This window comes from Vicia villosa, linkage group LG6 (assembly GCF_029867415.1).
Source record: "Vicia villosa cultivar HV-30 ecotype Madison, WI linkage group LG6, Vvil1.0, whole genome shotgun sequence".
In the NCBI taxonomy this organism is placed as follows: domain Eukaryota; kingdom Viridiplantae; phylum Streptophyta; class Magnoliopsida; order Fabales; family Fabaceae; genus Vicia; species Vicia villosa.
Genome location: NC_081185.1, coordinates 84,705,933 through 84,725,924, shown reverse-complemented (window position 1 = coordinate 84,725,924; position 19,992 = coordinate 84,705,933). Strand labels below are relative to the sequence as shown.

The following is a 19,992-nucleotide window of genomic DNA, read 5'->3' as shown; positions in this document are numbered from 1 at the left end:
TCCTCACCAGTGTAAGGGATTTGATCAGGTATGGGCATGTCCATTATGTAAGAGAATTCTTCCAAGGTAGGCACCAGTTGAAAATCTCTATAAGTGAAGCAATGGAGAAGAGGATCATAAAATTGCATCATAGAGTTGAGGAGAGCTTCATCCACTTTGGTTCGCATTAAACTTATCAGTTTGTTGAGAGATTCAGAAAGAACAAGAGAACCAGTAATATCATCACATAAGAGTCTTAATGTAGTAGGTACTTTCTTGAAGTTGAGGAAGAAAGGTTTTCTGATTAGGATTCCCATTATTTAAATAACCTACAAAACAAATTATGGTTAAAAGACCTTTTTTCTCCTTGAGATGAGTTAGCCATGTCATGAATGCATGTATGCGTGATGCATCACAGAAAAACAAATCCACACAAATCACACAATTTTTGGTTTAAGGCTTGCATGGAGTTTTAGATCAGGCGTCCTTCCCAAAGGCATTTCTATGGATATGGAGATTTCAGCAACAGGTTCTATAAGTTATCCAGAATTGTAAGCCCTTCTAAAGCACCCTCGGACATGATGCATTTGCACCATGCAATGATACTTTGAGAAAGAACCTATCTGAATTGTAGCATCGGGTAGCGGCTAGTCCTTAACATTTGTCAAGGGTAGTCCCCCCACTACGTTCCTAAAGGCCAGGATGGGTTAAGGGTAACTAAAGGTCCTTGAGCTCCGGCGCACCCATAGACACATACATAGACCTCCCTCATTTGAGAAAGGTGTGCATATGCTATGGAGTCCTAACTCAAGCGTGAACTTCATACTGACTCATCTCCCACATATGTGAAAGAGGTCCTTATGACTATGCCACTCCTAATCTTAAGGGTTCTTGAATCCGGGAATAGGATTCGTCCTTCAGTTAATTCCCAAAACGTCCCTGAAAATAAAACAAACAAAGCAAATAATAGAAAACATTTAAGTGAATCCTAAACTTTTAAGGTAACCCCTCTTTTATAAGAAAATTCTCCCCAGCAGAGTCGCCAGTTCTGTAATACGGTGAACTGACTTTTTAATCGATCGGAATGTCGCGGTAAGCAAGAGTCGCCACCGACTTTTATTTTATCCAAACAAATTCAGAAAGGCAAAAAGAAACAGAAAAAAAACCTTTTAAAGAAATCTGAGTTCGGGGGGTAATTTATGCAAAGGGAAGGTGTAAGGCACCCTTTGCATCCATGGTTTTCCATGGGCTCTTAATTGCTTTGCTTGCTCGTTTGTTTAGAAAATGTAGATGAAAGAGATAGGGACTTTAGCTTGTGAATAAGCGTTGCCCTTTTGAAAAATTATGAGAAAGAATATGATAAAAAGGTTTGAGCATTGCAAGGCAATTAGGGGCAATTACCTTAAACTCAGATGATAGGTCTCTTTTTGCCTTTCAGAATGAAAGGGTCTATCCTTGCCATAAGAGGGCAGGAAGCCTTTCGTTTGGAGGTAGAAGGGTCATCGAAGCATCCTTTGCCATAAGACTGCCCCATGCCATAGAAGGGCAGGTAGTCTAAGGCAAGGATCAGAATAAGCCTTTTCGTAGGCAGCCAGAAGATACCTCAGCCTTTTTCCGTAGGCAACATCCGAGGGTCGAGGTCATTTGTGTATCGAAGGCAGCATCATTAGGGTCGTGACCTTTTTATCGAGGCAACATGGCTGAGGTATCCTCGAATTCGAGGGGCGTGGCTTATTCTGCAAAAAACACAAAAGCAACAGGCAACAAGGCAACAAGGCAACAGGCAACAGGCAACAGAGAGGGTTACCCAAAAAGCGTGTGTGTGTGCACCAATCACGTGATTCAATTCAGATATTTATCTTTTAATTAGTTATTCTAATTCAGTTTAAGGCTTGCACTCCCTAAGATTACTAACCACGCAGTATATAAAGCAATAAAGGGAAGGGGGAAAATGAAACCAGCGGAGGAGAGGGGAATTGTAACCAGCGGATCCCTTAATAGGGTTTGGCATAAGTAATAATAAAATAAAAAAGAAAAAAAAAGATTTAGGGTTACCAATGACGTAGCTTTGGCATTTGACAAACCCTGAAAAGGAAAAAGAAGAGACAGAAAACAGAGAGTGAGCGCATTATCGGTTCGAAGGCGAACTTTATCAACCATGAAAGTAAAAAGAATAATTAATAAATAAAATAATAATAAAAGGAACTTAGCTTCGAATTTGATCTGATATGGTTGGCGGAAAGCCTCGGGGTAACTCTGAAAAAGGCACAGGCAAAAATAGTGAAGGCAAGACAAACCCCTGATTTTAAAAGAAAACAAAATAGGCTTTAAAGATAAGATACTTAGCTCTGGGTTTTTGATCAGGCGCGTTGTCGGAGTGAACCATGTCGATAACCCTGAAAAGGCAAGGCACAAAAGAAAAGAAAATATTTTCAGTGTATTGGAATGTTCATTATAAACCCTGATTAGGGCATGGTTTAAATAAGAAAATGCATACGATTTAATTAATTATTGGTCTCGTGACCTAATTAATTAGATCAGGATAAGAAAATAAAATCAAATGTAAGAATAATTTTTATGAATTTTTCAAGGTTATAATAGAATAAATATGAATTTTTGAATATATAAGTAATTAAATGTAATTTAAAATAAAATTTAAATAAGTATATTAATATAAATATTAATCATATGAATAAATAGATAAATATAATATAATAAATATACATATTATGTATTAATAAATAAATATAAATGAAGAAAACAAATATTATAAACTAGATGAGTATATAAAATAAAATAAATAAATAAACATTTATTATATAAAAAGTTTTTTTTGAAAATAAAAATAGATACTAGTTTTTTTATATAATAGAAAAAAAGAATTTTAAAACAAATATTATATATATCATAAAACAACAAAAGCGCTATGCAATAAAAAGTAAAAAAAATTGCAAAAAGTACTTATCTTGATCGCATGTGGCACGCGTATGAGGTGTATGATGTGCCCTCAGGACTGGCAGCGTTGGATTAAAGGGAAAAAGCATCTGACGGCTGATGGCATGGGAATGCATCGTACGCGTGGGGAAGCAACACACGGGATCCTGCAACACACCAAAAAAGCTGCGCGCCTTTTTTTATTTGAAATTGGCCACCCGGGTGACGACACGTAGTCGTCTTCCTCACCAAAATTCTGCAGAACCCTTTTACACCACTTATTGCGCGTAAGTTGTAAAAACTCTTTATATACTACACCTGCGAAAACGTTATCCCTACCAAACCAACGCAAAAATGTGTCGCGATCACATAGAAAGTATCGTCCAGACGTGACGAATCTACTGGTATAGGTGTTAAGTCCTAATTTGTACTAAACTAAAAACCCCCAATTTGAAGGTCACGAACCCTAACATGGCAAAACCCTTAAAACGCATCCAAAATCAAATTAATTCCACCAAAAGATCATAAACATCAAAGACAACACAAATATGTAATTGAAATCAGTTTATGATGCGTGATGAGTCGTAATCGAAGAAAAGAAAGAATGGGCAAACCGTGACTATTAGGGACGTATTCCGGGCTTGTTACTCGTGTTTGAGAACTGGAATGGCTTCAAAACAATCTCAGGAACATGCAGCAGTGGTTAGGACTCTTCGAATCTCCCTCAAACTCAAAAAACTCTCTTGCAATTTGCTTGACTTTTGCACTCGGATTTTAGGGTTCTTCAGAGCGAAATTTGGTAACCCTTGTGCTTTGGCCTTGCTCAGATACTTATAGAGAGGTGATTAGGTCAACAAAATTGAAAGAAATCTCCTTGAATCTTGAGATTGAGTTTTGAGAAAATTTGATTGAAATATATTTTCAATTTTTTCTAAATTAGTTCAATTCCAATATTTTTTTAATCAAACTTTATGGATCACGAAATTTGTATCATTAATGTGATATATTTGATTGGAATTGAAGCGAACTAAAATCTCTAACTATTTTTATGATTTTATATGTTTAATTTATGATTTAAAATAATAAAAATCATAAAATACATAATAAAACCCTAGAAATAAAAAGAAACCTAGTCTTAGGGCGTGCATGGGCTTGTGGTAGAGATTGGATAGAGAGATTATAGGCCCATTTGAAAATGTTTGGAGTTTTGAACCTTTTCTCTTCACATTTTTTTTCAAAAATAATCCGACTTTGACAAGGTGTATCTCCCTCAATTTTTGAGGTATGGAGGTGTTCTAGGACTTTTTAGAAACCTTAGAGAGTCTTCTAACCAATGTCTTTGGTCCCATATCAAAATTCTTTTCCATTCTCATTTTATGACCTTTTGAAAAACATGTCCTTTTGTTGACTTTTGAAAAGGACCTGTAATGTATGAGGCCATAATTCTTAAACCATTGACCTGTGAGCTTTGATTCTTGGATCATTGGATAGAGGAATGAATTCTCTTCAAAATGAGCTTTGGTGGGAATTTTTCTGATGAAGTATGAATATTTGGTGAATTTTCAAAGTTTGGTTGACTTTTTCAGTTCATGCCCAAAATAGTAACTCTTGACTTTTGACTTCTCTGATCTTTCCTTGCATCATCATGATCAACCCTTGATCAAATGATGATTTTAGGGTTATGAGAATGTTGTTGACCAAATATCTTGAGTTTTGACTGTATAATGACTGTTTTGCCCTTGGGAGTCGACTGTTGACCTAATCAGGATTTGAGGGACTAAATTTGCTCTGTTTGACTTGAAACTTTATATGGAGATACTTTGGGATGTTAGTGACCCTATGGAACCACCTTGAGCCATTGATTCAATGATTTTCCTCTGAATTATTCAAACCCTAGTTTAGAACTTCTGTGTGGGAGACTGTGTTTTGGAGCTTTGTCTTTTGATTTGGTTTTGTGTATGAAAAATAGCATGGGCAAATTTTGGGGTATGACACCTATGAATGGGTGAAATGTTTAATTTATAAGAGTGATGACTCATTTACCTAACACCTTAAGGTTTTGGGTTGAGATGTGGTCTCTCTCTCTCTCTCTCTCTCTCTCTCTCTCTCTCTCTCTCTCTCTCTCTCTCTCTCTCTCTCTCTCTCTCTCTCTCTCTCTCTCTCTCTCTCTCTCTCTCTCTCTCTCTCTCTCTCTCTCTCTCTCTCTTTTGATCTTGGAACATTAGTCTCATTAGTGCTCTCGACTCTCCCGAACTCCTCAACAACCACCTGTTGTATTATCTTATAGGGAAAAATTGATTTCTCTCTCATTTTTTTATATTATAAGTCCTTTAACACTTTTACAAATAAAAAAATAAAAATATTATTATTATAAAAAAATACAAATTATAAATTTTTTATAAAATTATCTTTTATTGATATATAAAAAAAGAATTAAAAGTTAGAAAAATTAAATATCTAAATACATAAATAATTATAATAATTTTTAATATCATAAAACAATTTATAATTTAATACAAAATATATTTTTAAAATATCATAACATCTAATAAAAACTGAAGAAGTAATATGTATGAGGACGCATTTGGTATATGATGAGAAAACTTTGCTTTACTGCTCTGATGTATGAGAACTTTAATTCATCAACGCACGTGATTTGCTTTTTTGGTTACAAGTTACAAGTTTAGAACCCTGCAAATATTACCGAATGCCCTTTAGATCCTTTAGATCATTGATTTATTGCTATATTTAATAACATCTATCACAACTAGTACTACGATGCTTTGTTTCCCTTGCAAGCAATATAGTTCAACAACTAAAGTTAACAAAAGTTTGACTTTAATTCAAGGTCTACATCAAATATATTCATTTTTAGGCTTTTTCAGTGTTACATTTGTGAAAATAAAAGGAAAACTACCATTCTAGAAGCCCAACCCTATTTCCAAGAAATACTTTTCATGGGTTTCTATTTTTGTATTAAAAATGTTTTACTATGCTCAATTTTTCTAGAAGAGAGACACACATTTTAGAAGTCCCATTTCTTTTATTAAAAACAAGTAACAAAACCGTACACGTTCTGATCTGATTTGCGTATTTGTTTATATAATATATTTATTCAAAATAAAAAGTTAAAAAAATATTTAAATTAATAATAAAAAAATTTCGTATATAAAAATATTTAAATTAATAATAAAATTTTTGCCGTATATCATTATTGGATCATAAATATCATATTTTGTATATAAAAATATTTAGATCAATAATAAATTTTTTTCCGTATATAAATATTATTTATGATTAGGTATCATTTACAAAAATATTTGGATCAATAGTAAATTTTCGTATATAAAAATATCTAGATCAATAATATTTTTTCCCGTATACCATTTTTGAATCAAAATTTTGTGGATCATAAATATATTTTTCGTATATAAAAATATTTAAATCAATAATATTTTTATTCCGTTTACAAATATTATTTATGTTTAGGTATCATTTACAAAAATATCTTGATCAATAGCAAATTTTCATATATATAAAAATATTTAGATCAACAATAAATATTTTCCCGTATATTATTTTTGAATCATAAATACCATCTTTCATAAATAAAAATATTTAGATCAATAATAGAGTTTTTCCCATATACGAATATTATTTATGTTTAGGTATCAGTTACAAAATATTTGGATCAATAGTAAATTTTCGTATATAAAAATATTTAAATCAATAATAATTTTTTCCCCATATATAAAAATAAGAACGTTTATAAAAATACATGGATCAAATATAATTTACCCCATACACAAATATTATTTTTGGTAGGCATCATTTATAATAATATTTAGATTAATAATAAAATTTGACTTTGACCCATAACAAGCATTTGACACATAATTAGATTAATAACATATATTTTAGAAACTAATTTACTTGTGAATTAAAAAAAAAAGAATAATACTCATGCACCATAAGTATAGAATTATTTTTTACACGTTCAAAAAATAAATTTTGAACATAAAATACTTCCAAAATGGTACGATTTAGTTACAAAAGTACAATTTAGAACCAAAAATATAATGCAGTTGCAAAAATACAATTTAGAACCAAAATATAATTTAGTTGTAAAAAATAAATTTTAAACACAAAATGCCTCCAAAATATTGAGGTGCCGAACAAAAACAAAAAATTAAAATGGTACATTTCAGAACATCAAATTTTCTTATATTATAAATAGATGTTTCATTATATTTTTGGAGGAGACCAAAATCAAACAGGTACAACAACAAAATCAATGTTATAAGATCACAAAAAAGAAACACACTATATTTCCATCTAAAATCTTAAGGGTAACAAAGTAGGACGCGAAGTTAGAATGACGATGGACAATATTGAAAATTTGATCAAAGAGAACACAAACTCATCACATAACATCGTCCAAAAGGACTTGATAAAAGATAAATTAAATTCACCAAACTTTTAGATGGATCTTGTTCTAAACTTATTAATATAAGAGAGAAAAAACATACTGTACTATTATCCTCGATCTATCACCCTAAGATAGAGTTGCGAACGATATACCACTCATGGTCTTTCAATTAAAGAAAGGCTAAGAAAAATGCCATGTAAAAAATTGGGTTGATTTTGTAAAAGCTTCAAAAATCTCTTTAACTCATTTATCACATATTCGCAAAGCAACTCTGAAGTATGTGCACTTTTAAAATGGAGAAGTACCGATATCGGATACGCACCCGTATTGAATACACATACCGTAATTATGGTATTTCTTTTTTTCTTATGATTAAATTTTGAGTAAAATTTGTGATTTTCTTAAATATAAATATAATATAGTATTTATGTATTTTAATTTCTTCTTCTTATTATTATTATTATTATTATTATTATTTTTTATTTTCAAACTTTTATAGTGATATTTTATTGTGAATCTAACAATTTAGTTTTCTACTTGTACATTTTATAGAAAACTCTTATATTTTATTAACGTACTTGTACCTTAATTTTTTTAAAATGTCGTATCTCGTACCGGTACCAGTCGTACTCGTACTTATGCATCATAGCAAAGTAACATTATGACTCCTTTTACCCATAAATTTAATACACACATGGAAATACACTGCTTTAATGTCTCGTTCCTTCAACCACCTAGTTTGAGAGAGTTAGAAAGTTAAAAAGAATTTTAGTGTTTTTTTTGTAATCAAGGATTCAATATAACAGAGTACTAGGGGTACTCAATCCCAAATACAAAAGCGAGGAAATCCTCGAAAGAAAATTACCTACCGAATAAAGCTTAGCTTAAGAAATGTATGAGATCCTTACAAAACTCATAAAAATTACATTTGGCATAAGCAATTTCCCCAAAAAAGGACCACTTCCAAATTAACAACTTAATATTCCAAATAGAGTCAAAAATGTTCCACCGCTCATTCCTAAAGATCACCGCATTTGTGTTTACCCAAATGCTCCAGCAAACCGTGGCCCAAACGACCCCTTCGAACCCCTTCTTAACTTTCAGAGATTTGAAACAAGCCGAAGCATTAAGATAACTATTCCAAAGATTATCCCCAACATCCAAAACCACCCCTATCCAGCCGGAAATTGCCCTCCAAATCTCCTTTGCAAAGAAACAAAATAACATAACATGTTCAAGAGATTCCTCGCAATTATTACAATTAACACAGAGAAGCTCATATTGAGAAGTGAAGAGACCTCTGATAAAAAGCAATTTTTTCATCGGTAACTTGTTAATAAGGCATCTCCATAAAAAAGGTTTTATTCTAAATGGAACCGGGGATTTCAATATCAAACCAATAGCCTTCTCGCAATCCCTCTCAAAAACCGACTGGGATGCATCTTCAACGAGATAACCGTAACAACTTCTGACCGAGAAACCCTCTTCCACAGTAGGGAGCCACAAAATCGTATCCTGCTGCCCTAAAATAGGCACAACAGTAGACAAAAGCAAGCAAAGGATCTGCAGCAAACGCCAGTCTTCCGATGCCTCCATGGCCGATACCCTAAAATCTCCCCAAATCCATAAAAAATTTCTCCAATGCCCCATTTCTTTCACAGCCTGGTATTTAAACACAGAGGCTGCAAACAGACTTGGAAACAAGCTTTTAAGGTTGACGTTACCAAACCAAATATTTTGCCAAAACAGGATATCCTTCCCCGAACCAAGACTAAAGCGACATCTTGCCTCAAACTCACCTACGGTATGTCGTTTCTCCACGTTGACAATCTCTTTCCACCACTAAGACGCGCCCCTACTAACCCTCCCAAAATTTCCATATTTGATCAAAAATTTCAAATTACGATATCTAGCGGATAAAACCTTCGTCCACATCGAAACCTCCCCTTGAAAAATCCTCCAACTCCACTTTAGAAGTAACGCCACATTGAATTACTCAACCAGCTTGAGGCCCAACCCACCCTTTTCTTTTGGTAAACACACCGACTCCCACTTCACCCAATGGATTTTCTTACTAAGATCAGCTCCTCCCCAAAGGAACTTGCTCTGAATTCTCGTTATTTGATTACAAATAGAAATCGGTGCCCGATAGAAAGACATATTGAAGATATATAAGCTATTGAGGATCGATTTCAGAAGAGTAATTCTCCCCCCATATTGAGAAATCTAACTTTCCAGCGACTTAGTGTGTTATGAAGCTTGGCAACCAACGGCTGCCAACAAAAACTTTCTTGGAATTGGACCCAATTTGAATCCCCAAAAATTTAAACCGATTATCTTCTATCTTGCGCGATAGAAAGTTAGCTGCAACTCTCATAAAATCCGTATTTAAATTGAATCCTATTAGGCTACTCTTAAAGTAATTGATGCAGAGACCCGACACGAGTTCAAACCCACTTAGAACATATTTGAGGAACCAAACATGTTTCCAACCTCCATCCTCGACCAAAAGATTATCATCTGCGTATTGCAGAATGTTCATCTTACAAATTCCTTCAACATTAATACCAGAAAAATCAGTCGAGTCAGACGCTTTCAAAGAAAATAGAATAAATTATCTTTATATAATTAGTATAATTTTTGTATATTTTTCATTAATATTTTTTTAAAATATTTACAATAGACTCCTAAAAAGAAAGAAATGATAAAGAAAATAATATGCGAAACATGGACAAATAACTTAACCAATGATAAATTAATACTAAAAAAAATAATATGGTGTTTTTCATTGAATAATAAAGTCACGTAATATTAGACCACTTTTAAGCATTTTTATTTTCAATTTATGGAAAAGGAACATAAAGAATCACATAAAATTAATACTATGCTACAAAATATGAAAAAGGAAAACAGAGCATTAGAGAAGTACTAATGATGCTAATACTATATGGTATAGGTAGTAAAAAAATTAAAGGCCCTAAGCCATTGCCTAGCTTGCCTGTCCTTTGGGTCGGGTCTATTATTACCAGACATCTAGGTGTGTCTCCTTGACCTATGATGACTCAATTGAAGAGTGTTAACTTGAGATATGAAGAGTATATGGATCATATGTTGTCTGTAGTGGACCGAGCCAACCATATTTTGAATGATTGGAAGACTAGGGCAAGGTATATAAGGTGGGTTTTCAAATCATATCACAACTTAATATTCTATCGATGCATAAGGGAGATCCGTTGAGGATGACTAAGAAGGAAATATATGTAGAAAAAGTATTTGAAGAATAGGGTTGTCTAACATGTGACTCCATATACAAGAGAGGGGTGAGTAGTGGAGGTTTGAAAAAGATATTTTAAAACAAAATTATCTTTTAAAAAGAGTTTGAATTTTTTTAGCAAAAACATTTGAATTTACAGCGGAAATTAAGCAGACAATAAAAAAGATAATGAAAGAGAGATTACAGTAGAGATTTATAGAGGTATGTTCTTAAAGAAGTAACCTACTCCTCTTTCCAAGAATTGATCTTGTGAGTATCCAATAACTCTTTAGAGCTTTATAAGGTAAATCCCATGAACCTCCTTATACAAGGAAAATGAAGTTTCAGGTTAACTTCCATGCAAACAACAAATAGAGAAATGAAGCGATTTTCCTCGAAACAGTGAGCAGAGCTTCGAGTGGTCTAAGAAAAATTTAGATTTTGCACAGGTTGATCTCGAACCAAGCTTGAAATTTGAATTTTCTATCCTTCAAACCGAATTCTGGTTTTATAAAAGTTAACCACGAATCTAATCGAGATGATCTCGAACCTACTAAGTTTTTACACAGGCTGAACTCATAAATCAAATGAGATTTTATGCCAGGCTAATCCTGAACCGGTTTAGCATTTAATCATATTTTGAGAACTCTTGTGAATATTTTCGCTGGTTATTCTTCTGGAACTCAAAAGGAGAGATTTTCTTTAAGGGCATAGCTAACGAGCTAAACAAAGACTTATACAAATCCCCCAAAGATCTTTTACACTGGTTTGAATCCAAAACAAAAACAAACACTTCCTAAGGAATAATAATTTACTCAAGAAAAAAAAACTCTTGGTAAACTTTACAATAAAGCCCACACCTAGAACAACTTTCTCACTAAACTCAAGAACACTCTCAAAGCGCTATGGCTAAAAATATGAAAATTAAGAAATTATTTAGAGAGATTGAGAAACAGGAAAAGGGAGAAGTTTCGCATTTTATCGATTGTTTGAAATGAAGGCGGGGGGGGGGGGGGGGGGGTTTAATTTTAGGAAAAGAAATGATGCATTTTAGGAAATAATCCATGGGAAAAATAAATGACCAAGTCGATTAGGTAATTGCAATAATTGATTATTGTTGTCCAAATTGAAAGATTTTGATAGAGAATCGTTATCATTTATTATTTACATTGTCACAATCGATTATAGACTCTGTTATCCTTTATCTATTCGATAAGGATAAATATCTAATCCATTAGATAGTTATAAAAATTCTTTTAATCAATGGATATTTTTCTAGTCATCTAACTATGCTCCAAAAACATGTTTGGTGACTTTAATTGAAAAAAAGAGGCTTAAAAAGTAGTTTTTAGTGTGTGTCTGTGTGATTTATCGATTAAAGCTTTATGAAATTTTCTTGTGTTTTTACAATACTCTGATCACTCAGACAAATGCGATCAGACAAGCTTTCATACTTCCTCTCTTTCACACTCTAAAATTTTAAGACCTTTTGCTGGATATACCAATCATATAAGCACTTCACTTGAATCTTCTTAAGACTTGAGATATCTTGTGCATATTTGAATGCTTAAACTAGCTTTTGTAGTTGCTTGTCTTCATGTGTTGTTGTCATCAAAACCACTTCAAGAGTTATTACAACTTTAGATGGTGTCATCATCAAAATCATGACATAATCACGACTAATCATATCTTGCTTGTGTATGAGCTTTGATCACATCCTGATTATACATGCAAGCACAAGTTTTATAAGGACATTCATGCAGATAGTCTGATATTTGGATGCACGTCTATTTGAGATATTAATGTTGGAATAATGTGTGATGGAAATTTAGAGGAGGGTACTACAATACACAATGATGTGCCTCAAATTTTGAGGCAGACTGAGAATGTCTTGCATCATTAAAGGTAAAGGAGGAGAAAGGTTAGATTGAATGCAACACAATAGAATGTATATTAATATTATATTTTTTGATTATGATCTTTTGATATTATGTATTTGTCTATGGTATTTTATTCTTGATGAAGTGTTATATTACATAATATTTTGAATATTTTTATAGTAATATTACGTTATGTTGTCATGTTATGGTTACATAATATTTTGAATATTTTTATAATAATATTACGTTATGTTGTCATGTTATGGTTAATTGTTGATGTTGTGTAAAATAAATGTTCAAATATAGGCAAAACATGCATTTTGCTGTAAACACACAGGTTTAAATTGTATAATAAAAAATCTTATAAAAAAAAATTGTATAATCAAAATGTATATATTAGGTAATTTTCAAGTTTAATCTTTCAGATTAAAGAATTTGTACACAAATTGATTTTGTTCCGTCCTTATAAAATAGGGTGTATATTTTCAATTTAGATTATAAAATCTGAATGTAGAAATTATACACTTGAATTATATCATCTAAACCTCTTCAATTCAAGAGTTTTGAACGCACGGTCTAGATTGTATCAAAAGATTTTATGGACTATAATGTATATAAACTTGTAAGAATTGAAATGTTTGGTTCATTTTCGCTCAATATACAAAACAATGAGCTCTTACCCTTACTCAATTAAAATGATCTCTAACATAGTTGTGGTATACAAAACTAACGTGATATCTAATTTATTTAGAATCAATGTCAAAGTTAAACTATGTGAATTGAAGGACCAACTATTATCTCAACCAATATTGATGTATTGTTATTGTTGATGTTGTCGATGTATATGTATTATGTTATTGTTAAATCTTATCACCATACTAACTTATAATCCTATAACTTCTTCCCTCCAAAACTCCCATCAAAATTAATTCACTTATTAATTAAAATAAAATTAATATTAATAATTATCTTAAATTAATATTAATAATAATAAAATTCATTTACCCAATAACCTATTACCCACTTCCTAATTTTAAAATTTCTTAAATTTATTAAAAAATTAATAATAATAATAATAACAATGATGTTAAATTAAAATTAATGATAATAATAATAATCTTAAATTAATAATAATAATGAATTTCATTTACCCACTAACTATTAACCATAATAACCCACTTTCCACTTTCTAATTTTAAAATTTCCTAAATTTATTAATAAATTAATAATAATAATAATAAAAATAAAGATGTTAAATTAAAATTAAGAATAATAAAATCCATTTATCCATTAACTATTAACCAAAATAACCCACTACCCACTTCCTAATTTTAAAATTCCTAAATTTATTTTTAAAAAAATCAATTAATTAAAAAAAAAGAATAGCATTAACCCACGTTAAAATTTCAAAACCCAAATTTTCTAAATTTATTTTAAAAACATAAATAATTCATTATTAATTAAAAATGTGAAAATCAATATATATCCTTTATATTTTAGCTAATTAATTAAATGAAATCGTGTTGTTATAGAATAAATCTTAAATTTATTTTTAAAAAAATTAATTAATTAAAAAAAACAAGAATAACATTAACCCACGTGAACGGCTTTGGCTAATATGCATAAGGATTTTACTTATGCACCATGCATAAGCCTACATAAGCCATTGGATCATGTTTTTAATCCAGTATTGAGTATTGAGTGGTGAGTATTGAGTATTGAGTAATAATAATTGATGTCTAGAATTTGATTCAATGATCCAAGGATTCATAATAATCCATGCATGATTCATAGATTTTTATCTATGCATGGTAACTGCACCTCGCGTGAACATTTCAAAACCCAAATTTTCTAAATTTATTTTAAAACATAAATAATTAAATAATTAATTATTAATTAAAAATGTGAGAATCAATATATATCCTTTATATTTTAGCTAATTAATTAAATGAAATCGTGTTGTTATAGAATAAACCACTAACCCACTAACAATTAATAAAACTCCACTAAAATTTTCCGTCAAAATCTATAATAAATAATAATAATAATTAATTAATTAATAATAATTAGTTAGTTAAATTAATTTTAATTAATTACAAATTCTCTCTTCGCATTCTTTCTACACTTATTTTTTTACATAATATACAAAAGTAGGTGGATTCTAGAATGAGGACCCTATTAAGTCTCTCACCCATGTACCACTAATTATGACCTTTAGATGAAACAATTCCACATGATTATATTATTAACTACCGTATTAAATTAGATTTTTTATTCATATTCTCTTCTTTCCCACCATATATATTTCATCTCTTTAAACAATATGGCTGTTTATTTTTCTCCATTCTCAATCAACGACAAATTCATGTTCCATTTTTCTCATATTTGTGTTCCTTCCCAACTTCTAAATCAAAAATGGATTTGTTAGAAAAGTCTTTTTTCCACTTTTGCAAATGGTAATAAGCATATGTAATGTAACAAAACACCATCTTTAACCTATCTAATAATTCTTTTTCCTTCTCCGTTGATTTTTATACCCCCTTCTATAAATAACAACATAGTGAATTATTAATTTTACGTTTGTAAATAAATGTATTGAAAGTTGGATTTAAATTCTTAATTAAAGCAGTGACCGTTAAATGAACCAATTGCATAAATATGTTAAGGATGAAGTCTCACTTATTGACTGAGTTGCAGTAAAGTATCATGCAAAGAGAAAGTAAGCCCAAAGCACTGATGGAAAATATCACAATAATTGTGTTTAGTTATAAAACTAATTTATTGTTATTATGAGAAAAAAATGACAATCTCACCGTATAAGTTAAAAAATATTTTTATGGAACTTGGAAGATGAATAGGTTCAACAATAAGAGGATGGAATAATAACATAATGGATGGTTGAGGGGTGGGAGAGGTGGTTTTAGGCAAATTTATATTTTTGAAAAAGAGAAGTTACTCTTCAATCTCAACCAATAGCAGGAGATGAGAGGAGAGAGAAAAGGTGGAGCGACTAATTGTATGAGAAAAGTTCTATGTGTTTCCATTTTTATTCTAATTCATCTCAACCATTTAAATATATCTAATGGCATCTAAAAGTGGTGCACCGGTGAACCACCTATTAGATGGTCCATTCTAGATGCTACCACAAAAGTATATTATAAATAATAAAAATAATTACTATTGTTTTAACTTCCTATCTCTCATTGGCTTACCACCTTACCCATTACCCACTACCCATTAGTCATTACCCATTACCCATTTCTCACTATTTCATCCCTGAAACAAATATAAAACCATCTTCAAAGTAAACACAACTATCTCTTTCTCATCTCATTTCTCAATCCATAATTTGTTCTCTCTTTCTCTATGTACTTTTCTCTCAATGTAGTAAATATAGTTTATTTGTACTTTTCTCTCAATGCAATAAGCACTCAAAGCAACACCACCTCCAATATTAATTACATATTATTTCATTTCAAGCATGATCATTCTTCCATTTTATCTCTCATATATATGTTGAATAAATTGAACTGTGAAAATATGGAGGGTTAGAAGATGAATGTTTTTACAATATATTTTAAATTTGTTTTTATCATTCAATATTATAATAAATATTTCTTATTTTGTTGTCTTAAATTATGTATTACTTTGCTAATATTTTTGTTCAATTTATTTTTTAATTTTAATTTGTATTTAACTCTTTAATTGTTTTATTTACTATTTTATTAGAATTAGTTGGTTTATTTCATGCAATCTTTTCGAGTCTTATTTTTTTAGGTAATTGAGAATAACAAAATTGTTTTTAAATTTTATAATTTTAATTTTTATTATAATTATAATGATTTATTTAATTTTTATTTCTTTTTATATTTAACACTTTTTCAATATTTATGAATGAATTTAATATTAGATACAATAATCAACCAATAAAGATAAACTAAAGACATCACATGTCAAATGTGAATTAGTTTATTTGTAGAGCATAGATTAATATGTGAATTAGTTTTTTTTTTACTTTCTTTAAATTTTAATATTTTTTATTCTTTAATTTTCCCGTTTTCAAATTATATTAAAAATACTTTAATTTTCCCATTTTCAAATTATATTAAAATTACAAATTATTAAATCATTGCTACTTTTTTTTTTTTTTATAAAATAATGCAATCAATATAAAACAAAATTATATCAACATATTCTTTTTTAAAACATTAATATATAATATAAAAATTCAATAAAACTAACCCGTGCTATATGCACGGGTAGAACGTCTAGTTTAATAAATTATTTATATTGAATGTTTGTTTATGGGATTCACAAAATATGTTTTGTGAGATATTGGATCGAACTCTAGTATTGTCGAAGGGTAGCTTCTTGGTTCGACAGTTCGACAGGGTTAAGCATGAAGTCGAAGGATTGTTCACATGCTGGTGTCGAAGTGTGCATGCTGTAGTCGAAGATGGGTCTAGCATGCAGATGTCGAAGATGCTAGAGTTGTTAGCATGTTAAATTAGGTTTTAGTGTTTAAACCCTAATTTGTTAAGTTAGCTTGTTTATTAAGTTGGCTTGTGTAATGGGCCTTGCTGAAAAAGCCCATTAGTTAGTATGTTAGGTTTTATTATAAATAGCATACTAGTCTCTCATCATTGCTAAGCTGCAAATCCTAATTTAGGGTGAGAGAGGTTATTTGTTATTCTTGTAAACTTGTAATCTTGTTTTAAGAGAAAGTAAAAGAATAGCAGTTATAACCAATTCTTGTGTTCCTCTTCTTCCTTGTCCTTTATTCTTCCTTGTTTTATACTTTGTTCTTGGCATTGAATTCACAACAAATTGGTGCGGTGAGCGTGGAGAAGATGCCTTCAACAAAGTATGAGATTGAAAAGTTCACCGGAGTGAATGATTTCGGTCTGTGGCGCTTGAAGATGAAAGGTCTACTGGTTCAGCAGGGTTGTTTGGAAGCGTTGAAGGGAGAGGCAGCCATGAATGCAGAATTGACGGCAGCGGAGAAGACGAATATGATCGAGAAAGCACACAGCGCAATTTTGCTGAGCCTTGGTGATAAGGTTCTCCGGCAGGTATCAAAGGAGACAACGGCATCAGGGTTATGGGTGAAACTTGAAAGTTTGTATATGACCAAATCGCTGGTAAATCGACTCTACCTGAAGCAAGTTTTGTATTCATTCAAGATGATTGAAGACAAAGTATTGGCTGAGCAGTTGGATATGTTCAACAAGCTGATTCTTGATCTTGAAAATATTGATGTGAAGATCGATGATGAAGATCAAGCGCTGTTACCATTGTGTTCTTTGCCTCGATCACATGCTCACTTCAAAGAAACTCTCTTGTATGGAAGGGAGTCCCTGACGTTTGAAGAAGTTCAATCAGCCTTGTACTCTAAGGACTTGAATGAACGAAAGGAGCATAAACCTTCAACTGTTGGCGAAGGTTTGGCCGTTAAAGGAAAACTCTTACGAAAGGATGGTAAGTTCGACAAGAAGAAAGGCAAAAGCCAGTCGAAGACTTACAGTGGCGAAGCATCTGGCATTCGATGCTACCATTGTAAGAAGGAGGGTCACACAAGAAAGGTGTGCCCTGAACGCTTGAAATATCATGGAGGTAAGGATAATGGCAACACTGCCATTGTTCAAGATGATTTTGAATCATCTGATGTTCTTGTGGTTTCAAGCAGTGACTCTAAGAAGGAGTGGATTATGGATTCAGGTTGCACTTGGCACATGACTCCAAACAAAGACTTGTTCGAGGAATTATGTGATCAAGATGGTGGATCAGTATTGCTGGGAAACAACAAGGCTTGCAAGATTGCAGGTGTTGGATCTGTGAGATTCAAGCTCCATGATGAGTCAATAAGGTTGTTGACTGAAGTCAGGTATGTTCCTGATTTGAAGAGAAATCTGCTTTCTCTTGGTGAATTCGACAAGAAAGGATATGTTTTCCAAGGAGAGAAAAGTATCCTAAGAGTCATGAAGGGTTCGAAGGAAGTCTTGAGAGGCGTGAAGAAACAAGGCTTGTATACCCTTGAGGCTGAAGTTGTAAGTGGTTCGACAAATGTTGCATCCACGAAACCTTTGTCGAAAACAGAAATCTGGCACATGAGATTGGGCCATGTCAGTGAAAGGGGTCTGGTCGAATTAGGGAAACAAAATCTGCTTGGTGGAGACAAAGTCGAAAAGCTGAAGTTTTGTGAACCCTGTGTACTTGGAAAATCTTGCAGAGTGAAGTTCAACAAAGGCAAACAAAGAACACATGGATCCCTTGATTACATCCATGCTGATCTTTGGGGGCCTGCAAGGTGTCCATCACATTCAGGAGCAAGGTATTTTCTATCCATAGTAGATGATTATTCCAGAAAATTATGGGTATTCATCCAGAAGACTAAGGATGAAACTTTTGAGAATTTCAAAAGTTGGAAGACTCTGGTTGAAAATCAAACTGGCAGAAAGGTCAAGAGGTTGAGAACCGACAATGGCCTTGAATTTTGCAATGAGGCATTCGACAGTTTTTGTGCTGCCTCTGGTATTGCAAGGCATAGAACTACTGCAGGTACTCCACATCAAAATGGTTTGGCTGAAAGGTTTAATCGAACTATTTTGGAGAGAGTCAGATGCATGTTGACTAGTGCGGGGTTAACAAAGGTGTTCTGGGCTGAGGCTGTTTCGACAGCAACATATCTGATAAACAGATGTCCTTCGACAGCGTTAGATATGAAGACACCTGAAGAAGTTTGGTCGGGACATCCACCAGATCTCGACAAACTGAGAGTATTTGGCTGCGTAGCCTATGCTCACATTAGGCAAGACAAGGTCGAACCTAGAGCTCTGAAATGCATGTTCATGGGATACCCTGAAGGAGTCAAAGCTTATAGGCTATGGTGCCTAGAGCCAGGTCACAGGAGGTGTATCACCAGTCGAGATGTAGTTTTCAATGAAGCTGAAATGGCTTTTAAGAAAACTGATGATGTTGGTCGAAGTACAGAAACATCTGACGAAGAGCTGGAACAGGTAGAGATTCCTGTTGAGGTGGAACATGTTGATGCTGAATTGCATATCCCAGATGAAGTCGAAGAAGAAGCAGAAGATGCTGAAGTTGAGGAAACTGACGATGACTACCTATTGTCGAGAGATAGGTCGAGAAGAGTCATCAAGCCACCTCAGAGACTTGGATATGCAGATCTTATAGCTTATGCCTTAATCTCTGCAAGTGAGGTTCTAGACGAAGAACCTAGAGACTATAAGGAAGTTATGAGGAGTCGAAATAAGACTGAATGGCTGAAGGCCATGGATGATGAGATAAAATCTCTTCATGATAATCATACCTGGAAACTGATCAAGAAACCTGCTGGGGCAAGGTTAGTCAGCTGTAAATGGATTTTCAAAGTTAAGGAAGGAATTGAAGGAGTGACGTCGAAAAGATACAAGGCAAGGTTAGTTGCAAGGGGTTTCACTCAGAAAGAAGGTGTCGACTTCAATGATGTGTTTTCTCCTGTTGTGAAGCATAGGTCC

General features: G+C 32.3%; 1 protein-coding gene across 1 annotated transcript; it reads right to left on the bottom strand.

Annotated features, from left to right (window-relative positions):
- Positions 1 to 8,221: 8,221 nt before the first annotated feature.
- LOC131614032 (uncharacterized) lies at positions 8,222 to 8,938 on the bottom strand. Its single transcript, XM_058885661.1, has one exon. The coding sequence runs from the start codon at positions 8,936 to 8,938 to the stop codon at positions 8,222 to 8,224; it is 717 nt and encodes a 238-aa protein (XP_058741644.1).
- Between the last annotated feature and the right edge of the window lie 11,054 nt (positions 8,939 to 19,992).